The following is a 10,223-nucleotide window of genomic DNA, read 5'->3' as shown; positions in this document are numbered from 1 at the left end:
CCCCTCGGGACACGTGCCAGCCAGTCAGCCTCCTCGCTCAGGCAGGAACTAGCACTCCTCTATGATGATGAACAGCTGCTCTCCCTCGCCTGCTCACAGGTGGCTGTGTGCTCCCTACTCCATCCCCATTAATGACACACAAGTGCCCCCCCCCCCCCCCCCCCCCTCTTCTTTTCCTGTTGGAGGCTAGATCACAGCTGCTAATAATACGCTCACATTGCATTGTGTTTGTCAGATCAGAGGTCTGGTTAACACACTGAGTCACAGTATAGACTGTAATCTGCCTTTCCAACAGTGGCATTTCCCAATGTCCTGCATCTTTTTAGAGATTGGTAGTAACAAGTGGAACAGGACATAACTGCAGTAGTGTGGGGTCATGACATAAACGTAATGGTATTTTGGCTTTTTGCTATCTCAGTATGTCGTCTGTGCTTCAATTGAGCAGTTTCAAACCCACACTGAGTCATAGTTCACTGTGTTCCTTTAGGCCTACGTAACACTACGTGTGACTTGCATGAAGGGTTAGTCAGGTTTGGGTCATGACGGGATTAGGCAGTGTAATTACCTTGTATGTGAATCACAAGTTGTTAATGTTTTATAGTTAGGCCTTCATTTCATTCAGCGCAACAAGTTCAACAGATTCTAATGTATAAACTGTGTATAAAATGTTTATTGTTGACGCTGTGCAGAGAGGCTAACTCGACTCATTGTGATTCGTGTTTGGGACGGTGTTGGACTGCATTATATTTTCATTTGATCCTGATATTTTTGCTCCTCCCTACATGAAGCAGACAATACATTAGCCTACCTTTCATTTGTTGCACAAACTTCATCTTTAAAAAAAATGACCATTTGAAATGACACACAAACAAACAGACATGTTTACAGTCCGTTATAGTTCCCCACAAAAAAAGTTGAATTACCTATTTAAAGATTCTTAAAAAGGCATCTCGGCCAACCCCTTTAAAATAAATAATGAATGTGAAAACAGACTTCTAGTGTCAAATTACTATCATTCTGCAGTGAGGGTCAAATTGTTAATGCAAGACTGTTATACATTCTACAGTCTATACATCCTCATTTGTGTGTCACTCAGTGTGTAGACTATCTGCAGGACTACTTGAGAACTAGGCCAGTAAAGTGTAAACACCTGGCTGAGTCCAGCGCTTGCCGCCTGTTGAGAGCCATGACAGATGGAAAGGGAGCGTATGGCTCAAACACTTCCCTCTTTGACCGTACTGCCAGTTGTCTTCCCAAAATAGCGAGCACTCCACGGCCTTATATGTGCAGGCCTGCAGCATGTGCCTGAGGAGGCATCATGTATCTGGGCCACACAATGCGGGCTGCAGGCGCATTGTTGCTGCTTACCACAGAGGACAGAGGCCTCTCTTTCTGTCTTAGGACAGCTCACCATGCAGCTGACCCAGCTCAACCACGAATGTCTCCTCCAGCTTTTCTCCTTCCTGGACAAGGACAGCCGGAGGAGTTTATCCCTTACCTGTCAGCAGCTGTGCGAGGTCTTCCTGGACCCCTGCCTCTGGACTCTCCTCCACTTCAGCTCCCCGTGTCAGCTGACGAGGGACAACTTTGTTCTGGGACCTTGTTTGCGTTACTTGACAGTCTGCTGGTACTCCAGCAGGGTCCTGCAAGTGTGCAACATCGAGGACTGGTTGAAGAGCTCCTTTCAGAAGGACATCTGCAGTAAACACGAGAGCCGGGTCAGCACGTTCCTGACCCATGTCTGCCGCATGTGAGTGTTTGTGTGTGGTTCCCCCCCCTCCTGCTCTGTCGTGTGTTATGTGATGAAATAGACCAACAGAGGGTGAACAAAACAACACCAGTACTATACAGTACTGTAATCTAATCTAAAGCAGTGGCTTTTTGGCTTGTGACACCTTAAACTAAACAATGTATACTTACTACCAGTAACGTCCTAGCAGTTCAACTTAAGTAAAGTTTTGAATGCAGGACTTTTACTTGTAGTTGAGTATTTCCACATTGTAGTCTATTGCTTCTTTTACTTAAGTAAAGGATCTGCATACTTGCTCTTACTAGACAAAAGTACAAACCACAAATATGACCATTGAGCTGAATTAACAACACATGTTTAATCAGAATTTATCGTGTAACATTATTGGATGCACTGTTACTTTCTACAGCCAGCTGCTTTTCACAAACTTCTGTAAGATGTGTTTCGAGGATAATCACATCATTTCCAGGTTTTCCAGGGTCATTCACATCACTGCAGGGAACACAATAGTTTTCATTGAGAGGCGCATGGCTTACTGAAACTGCCTTGTTTAGCTGTAGAGAATCATTAGAACCAGACGGTGTCTGGAGCTGGCTAGAGACAGAAAAGTGACACATCTGTGGGACATAAGACTGATTCTATTAACTAACATAACTGTGGTCAAATATCAAATTATTTTTATTGAATGAAGTGACAGTTGGATTTGATTGGACCCTGAAACATAGCCCTACTGTCTCTTGGACTTGTGTGCGTGGCTGGCTGCATGCAGGACTCAGCCTGGAGAGGCGTAATGAGGTCTCTGGATGATTTATTCAAGGCAGCCAGTAATAACCAATGATGTGAGGGAGTCTGGCCACCGCAGCTGGAGGAGGGACGAGGGGCTGGCTCATTGGCTCAGTGTATGACCCTGTGAGGATTTCCTGTATTGTGAAATTTGAGACGCAAGACACGAGAGCCGTTAGACCAGTCAAAACTAGAACCACCTACTTTTTCTGGGTGCTGTATCTCGACGCCCTGCAGGCTCACTCATTGCGTACTGATAAACACTCCCAAATGGTTTGAGTGAGTGAGTAGAGAGCCAGTGCACGTGACAAAGTGGGAGGGGACGCAGAGAAGCTGTGGGGGTGATAAAGAGTGATTTGGCCGCGGACCCTCCCAGTCAGCTGCAGACTGGAGTTTTACGCAGGCAGGTGGGGCCTACAATTGGCTCTTTGTTGCTGTAAGAGGAATGAACATGTGCGTCTGTGTCTGCCTGCCTATTGCTGGATGATACTCCACGCAAACTCTGACGCCAAGCTTATGTCTGTGTTTTTTTTTTTCTTAATGGAAAATCTATATAAAACACAGCAGGTCTTTGGGCCTCTTTATAGTGTGGTGTACTGTCTGAAGCTCCACTATGGCCAGATGACATTAAATCAAGAACGCTGTTTTATTGATTTTTATTATCTTGAGGTCACAGTTATACAACGAGAGTTATACAACGTAAATTAACATGCTCAGCATGCCAGTGTGGGCGGCACAAGAAGCTTTTGGCGTGGCTAAATAGTTCTGAGTAGTTTCATTCCAAAATGTCATGTCAGTTTGGTAGAGTTGATACAAACACTTCCACTCGAGAGACCAAAAGCAGCAGAATGTTAAATGTATGTCTGCAGACAAAATAACCGCTAGGAAACCAAATTAAACTGGTGATTATAGGTTAGCAGTGTGGTGTTCTGCTTGTGCTCGGACCAGACTGCCCTCCATGCTGTTTGTTTTAATGTGAACGGCATATAAGATAGATAGATAGATAGATGCTGAATCTCCAAATAACGCTGGCTTTGAGCTGTTGTTGTTCCACCCCACCCCTTCTTTTTTATTTTTTCTTGGTTAAAGTCATTACCGTGCAGTCACATCCGCTGATAAACATTGGCCCTATGTAGCAATGCAACAGGGCACGTGGATTGACGGTGCTACCCTGTGTTCAGATGTTACTGGGGCAGCACCCTGAACACTTGCAGGCAACTGGAATATGTGCGGCTCACATGTGGGGAAGTGGTAAGATTATGTAAGTCTTTATGTAATCTGCATCAGTGAACTGAATGACATCCTCGATCTGTTGCCACTAGAGTGCTCTGTGTGGTCCCGGCCTGCCAGTAGGTTGCAGTTCATTCCGTACACACCGGCTGGAAACATGCAGTCAACATGCATTTCACAGCAGTAATTCACCTCCAACATTTAGAAGTAATTCCTGTAAGATTAAGCATGAGAAAATGCACTTTTGTCAAGATATAATTCATCATCAACATCCTCTAATGGTTCTCCATTACTCCATTTATTCACAAAAGCTCTTTACAGGACGGAAACACATGCTCAGCATGACAGCATGTAAAGAAAAGAAAGCTTGGTCTTTAGGTATTAAGCTGCTCTATTGTTAAGCAGACCATGTGCTGCCTCACGGCTCTTTATGTTCTCCTCTGTCATCCGATTCTATTCAAGAGACGACATACACGCCAAACAGCATTGCTTCCTTAAGACTTACCTAAGACTTAACGAACTAATCCCTCCCCACTATACAATATGTCCTAAAGCGTGATGACACAGAAGAGATGATGTACTGGTTGTACATATTGTTTGTGCTAACCTGTCACTGATTGATGATGTAACTGACTGCTGTCTGTGCTACAGGTGTCCCAACCTGCTCTGGCTAACCCTGTCTGGCTGCGGACACATCACTGACCAGGATGTGATCTCCGTGCTGCAGAGCTGCAGGAAGCTGCGCCGCCTCCACCTGGAGAACTGCGTCCGCATCACCGACTGCAGCCTGGAGGGAGCGGTGGCTCACGGAGACAGTCTGGAGGAGGTCACGGTAGACTTCTGCAGGAACATCACTCAGGCAGGCCTGCAGGCTGTCAGAGAGATGAGGCCGGGCATCCAGCTGAGTGCAGAGAGGAGCGCTGATATGATCCCTGACAGCAAGCCTGAGGAGAGGGTGCCACTCAGGAGGACGCTGCAGAAAGTCCTGCAGTTCTCCTGATGGAAATGCTGGGCCACAAGGGAGACTATTTCTGTAACTTTGGATTTTTTAAGACTGGACTATAATGCCTTTGTTCTGTGTTTAATAGATGTGCTTCACCCTTTTTCTACCTTTTTCTACAACACATGTTGAACATGAGTCCTCCTTACCAAGACTTCCATGTTATCCTAACCAGGGAGAATATCAGATCACAATAAAGTCTCACACAGATGGCCTAATCAATCATCCTTCATCAATGAACATTGAAATGGTGCGATTATATGATTCCAGAATAGATTGTCACTTTGGGAAACATGCTTATTCACTTCATTGCTGAGAGTTGATGAGACGATCATTACCACTATCACGTCTATACGTTAAATATGAAGCTTCAGCCAGGCTAGCAGTTTCCCCCTGTTTCAGTCTTTATGCTATAAGCTATGCTAACCGCCTGCTGGCTCCAGCTACATATTGACTGTTGAGCGCAAGAGAAGTATCGATCATCTCAACAAGAAAGCGAATATTTTTCTAATTTTTGAAGTTCTCATAATGCCAAACTCTTCCTTTATTAGCATTTGATAGTTTGATTAAAATAATACACACACACACACACACCTTCCGTAGATTAGTTATGCAGACCTGCACAGTACAAAGGGCGTGTGGTTGCACTGTGAGCTCTCTGTGTTATGATAAGACATGTCAGAGCTGGGAGGAAGGGTTCTCTGAGGGCAAAGTGACTCTGTGCCTGTGATTGGAATCATGTTATATGATCGTGAGACATATGAAAGTAGGTTGGTTAGGTGAGTGTGTCTGTCTGTAAATGCCAAGCAAATTTTATTGCAGGGTGCTCCCCGTCCTATGGGTGCGTCTTTGAAGAATGACCATAGATTTTCACACAGGGTCCTTTAAAGGAGCAGTGTGAAGGACTTAGTGGCATCTAGTGGTGAGGTTGTAGATTGCATCCAATTTAACACCCCTCTTTTCACCCCTCCCTTTCCACGCATGATGGAGAACTACATTGTCATTCAGGTAACGTAAAAGATGTGCAAGGATCTCTATAAAACAATGTTTGATTGGTCGTTCTGGCCCAGAAATATGGATTTCTTCAATCCCACCAGGACGGCGACTCGGACACGTGTTTAATTCATTGTTTCATACTTAATGTGTGTGTTGTTTTTTTAAGCAGTGTGTGTGTGTGTGTGTGTGTGTGTGTGGGGGGGGGGGGGGGGGGGGGGGTATTTTTTTTTACCTATTAACTGTGTTAAAGACAATTGTTCATTGCTTTGTGATGGACAGTACATTTTTTTTCTGAATGTGAATCTAAATTAATTGTTACAATACAAAGGTTCATATCATTTTCTGTAACGCTGTTTTGTAGCCGCTTAAAAATAACTAAAGAAAAATGCTTTATTTGGGGCTGTGATTCCAAAACAAACTCGTATATATAATCTGGATTGTATGCAGGACCTCTTCCGATGCAACAATGAGCCGTTAGCAGGTGTGTATTGATCCATTATTGCAGAACAATAGCACTGGTGACTGTAAAGTGTAATTTCTAAGTATACAGACGCTTTCTCACAGCATCATCATGCAAAATGTTTTTAGCTGAATTGCATTCAGTAACAATGCAACAATATTTCTGTGTTCTATTGCTAGCTGCTCTGATTTGTGATACGTAATTAAACAAAATGAGTTTGTATATGAAGTCTATGTTTGCTGGACCTACCAGATCTGTAAACAGGTTGAGTGCTTGGTTACATGAGAATGAGCAGAGAAATGTGGTTAGAGTGGTTTCAGCCGCAGGATCAATTTCAAAAATTCCATTTGGCTTTTAAAGTCATTAAACAAGCACCGAGAGTACATTCAAGAGCAGTCGTACTTTCCAGTGAAATCGAACATTTGCATATTAAAAAGAGTCGGAACACTTTTGACTTAGATAGAATCACAATATCGATGCATTTTCTCCTCATGATAGCTCTGCAGTAATCCGGAAACCCTTTAATGCAACACACAAAAGAGAACCCTCAAGGCTGCGTGACTATAGTATAGCATGTGCTGGTTTAATATACAAAGAAAGCCCCAGATCAACTACATCAATATAACTCAGAGAGAGACACATGAGGCTCACTGCTGACAACGAACTTTGTATTATTTCCTATAAAAAAATATATAGGCGTAAAGATTTACGAGTTCCAGGTGGGGAGACTCCTAAAGGAACATCCTGCTGCATACAGGACTCGACTAGACGTGTAGAAACACGACTGTATCAAAGCTCAACTCCTCTGCTTGTTTCCTCCAGGGACACGTTTTTTTAATGATAAGATGACGATCTTGAAAGACCTGTTGCCCAGATGCATGTCCTTAAAAGCACTGCCTTTTTCTGTACAAGCTGTTCAGTTTGAGGCAGCTGCAGCCTTTTTTGTTACCGCATCAATACTGATGTAAGTAATTTGACTCCTTATTTTTGCAGCTCCTTCAGTTATTATGAATGAAGTATTCAAGTCCAGCCTTCACTCTCATGGAATCCAGAAAAGTAATGAACAAAAGATAGGTTTGTGTCTGAAAAGACTATGTTAAGGCTCCTATGTTGAATCATACTAATACATTTATTTTACATGATGCTGTGTGTATAAAGAAAGCATATAATGGAGATGTATAGCTATACTGATGACATACAACTATTCCTAGATGACCTTTACCTATCAATAAGTTAGTGCAATGTTTATATGACATAAAGGTATGGATGTCACACAACGTCCTACAACTGAATCAAGACGACACAGAGATCATAATATTTGGTACAAATGAAGTTGAGTTGAGTCGAGTGTTTCACAATCCTCTGCCATGGTTGATATTGCTGTGTTTTGCTGTACAAAGGATAGTTCTTGAGAGAGCTGGTTTAATATGAATCCTCTAAGATCAAATGTGGATGCACACATGTGTCTGTCTCCAGTCGGGACTGCAAAGGTGCTCAAACTTGTTGAAGCAGCCCTGCCTGAGGTGGACAGAGTTGGGAGGTTGGAGCTAACTATGACTTCAAACAGACCACAATTTGCAATTATATCCTTCCTTTATGAGAACAGTCTTCTAGACGGTTCATGTTTTTAAAGTATTTATATTGTGCCAAAAGGTTTGTGGTTGAAGTCAGATGAAACATTTCATCTTTAAGAGCTGCTTCAGTAGATATTAGAGAGAATATACACAGACTTCTTTGAGTTGCCTGGGGAGTGTTTCAGTTGCAACACTGTAGAATGTGACATTGCCGATTTTCACCTTTTCATTTTCTATTATACAACCCTACTGAGAGCATAACTGTTTAAATTTTGCATCTAGTTGTTGTTTCCATAGTAATTTTTCCCAATTAACCCAACCAACAGGTTCAAGTCTCTGAAAGAGTGGTAGAAGAAGTAGGCTATTCAGATCAAAATATATCTTTATATTATCGGATTATTGTCACCATGCAGTAATATACAAGCAGCATTTGATGTCCATTAGAATAACAAATTCCAGCCAAGGGAAACTCTCTCTAACTCTCTAATCATTTTAATTAGCTGCACTGCTCTCCACAAGTGGCTTCATGTGGAGAGATGAGAGGCTGTGATGTTAGCCATGTGGCATTTAGTTTGGAAAACTTATGCTAATGTGAATAACAAAACATAAGAAAAAGCAGGGGTGTATTTCAATAATGTATTTATTAGCATAATTTGTATTTTAAAATGTATTATGCTTAACTATTTTTTCTAGCAGGTGACGGTATAGCTTATCATATTTTTTTGTATTTACAAAGTTACATTACCCACAATGCACCTCGACTCGTTCGTAGATTCTGGTCCCTGGTGTGTTATGCTAATAGCGGCTAATGTAGTAATGTAAAAAATGCACAAGCCATGCTGTATATCAGGTTGTAAGCTTATATTACACACTTTGAGCCTGCTTCTGGGGTGGATATAGTCAAGACAAACAAAGCTAACGTTACTATAACCTGATTACTAATCAGTGAGGTTTTACTATGTGTATCAACTTACATAGCACAACTTTTTAAATGATGGCAAACATTTTAATTGGATGTATTGAAAGATTGTGTCGTTATAGTTTACATCCTGCCATTAGCAGAGCAGATTACCCAAATAATATATAGATGACTTCAGGATGACAGCAAAGCAAAGCATCCAGCATGTTATCTTAAGGATTCATGCTGCGACAAGGCCTTTGTGGAGCTATAGTAGCGCGGGCCTTTCCCCTGTGTGACATATGAGGCGATAAAGACAGGATGCTGGCTGCAATAGAGGGAGGGGGGTCGAGGCAATGGCGTTCAAAGGGAAGGGGGTTGCTATTTGAGCCCTAAAACCTGAAATCAGCAGTTTCCTGACAGCCTTATAAGGTCAGCCATGGGAGGTATTTCCAGTATCCACTCACTGATTATTCACCCATGGAGGGGTGGAAGGGGGTGCAGAGGCTTCAGCAGAAGGGAGGAAGGAAAAGGGAAAGAGGGAGGGTTTGAGATCTTTGGTTTTTGGAGTACTGTGTTTGTAAATCCGGGATTGAGTGCTGGTCCAGGGCCTGCAGAGGCTCTATACTGATCTCTGTCACTTTGACTACAGAGAATAACCGTGACCAGAGCCTCAGTGTGACATCAGATGCTGAGTCAGGTGGTTGAAGCAACTAATCAGTGACTGAGCTACTTTTTATTACCCAAAGCTTTAGCTCGTGAAAGTCTGAGTCAAGGTATCGGCTGTAACCTAAAACTCTTCAATGTCGATGAGTAATGCAGTCTAGACAGTGGAGGCATGTTTGTTATCTCCTCTTGAATGAAACATGGTGTAAATAGGGTTTACATTCTTCAGTCTCTGCCTGTATTATCACGTGTTCATGTAGGCGATTTTTGATATTCTGAGTACACGTTGATGGCAATACTGCACATTCGTACTTTTACTTTGAGTAAGACTATGATTACAGAACTTTTAATTGTAATTAAGTATTTTTACCTTGTGTTTCTACTCTTACTTAAGTAAACAAGTAAAAAAGAAGTAATTTAAAAATATATATATCGCAGTGTAGATGCAGCTGGATTTCTATTCATCAGATGTTTGGATTTGCCCACATGAACATGGTATGTAGATTCATCTTATCTCAAAAAGGGACGAGTGTAAACAAGCTCCTATCAGATTTGATAGCTATCAAGCTCCAATTTGCATTTTGATGCTGAGCTTGTTGCATTTGCGTACTTCAACGCTTGTATGTGTTGTCTTGCACCTGCTCTGGCAGGTGTGAGTCTGTTCTTCGGGTCACGGCTGCAGATGGAGAGACCATTTTGATAATGTAGCAGAGCCCCTTTGAAGCCCCTCTCTTGTCCTACGGTAGCTTAATTTATTCTCCTTGTTTCCTGCTTGAGCAACTCAAAGGATTTCTGCTTGGAGCCTCAGTTGTGAATTATTGAGAGAGCTGTAGTCTTTCTGAGTTATATGTAGACATATAATCCTA

The 10,223-nt window shown here is 42.4% G+C and overlaps 1 protein-coding gene across 1 annotated transcript; it reads left to right on the top strand.

Moving 5' to 3' along the window:
* The first annotated feature begins 1,279 nt into the window (after positions 1-1,279).
* Positions 1,280-5,932, top strand: fbxl22 (F-box and leucine-rich repeat protein 22). The gene is made up of 2 exons (XM_076089150.1): positions 1,280-1,750; positions 4,415-5,932. The coding sequence occupies exons 1-2, from the start codon at positions 1,413-1,415 to the stop codon at positions 4,761-4,763; spliced, it is 687 nt and encodes a 228-aa protein (XP_075945265.1). The 5' UTR covers positions 1,280-1,412; the 3' UTR covers positions 4,764-5,932.
* Positions 5,933-10,223: the final 4,291 nt, after the last annotated feature.

This window comes from Anarhichas minor, unplaced genomic scaffold, assembly GCF_050575085.1.
Source record: "Anarhichas minor isolate MPS153535 unplaced genomic scaffold, ASM5057508v1 ptg000011l, whole genome shotgun sequence".
Taxonomy (NCBI): Eukaryota; Metazoa; Chordata; class Actinopteri; order Perciformes; family Anarhichadidae; genus Anarhichas; species Anarhichas minor.
Note: the sequence above shows the minus strand (reverse complement) of the source record. Positions and strands in the feature narration are given on the sequence as shown.

Bases quoted from the DNA above. Each gene is read 5' to 3' on its own strand.
- fbxl22 (XM_076089150.1), top strand. From the start codon at position 1,413: ATGCAGCTGACCCAGCTCAACCACGAATGTCTCCTCCAGCTTTTCTCC. The intron at 1,751-4,414 runs GTGAGTGTTTGT...TCTGTGCTACAG, and splicing joins CTGACCCATGTCTGCCGCAT to GTGTCCCAACCTGCTCTGGC.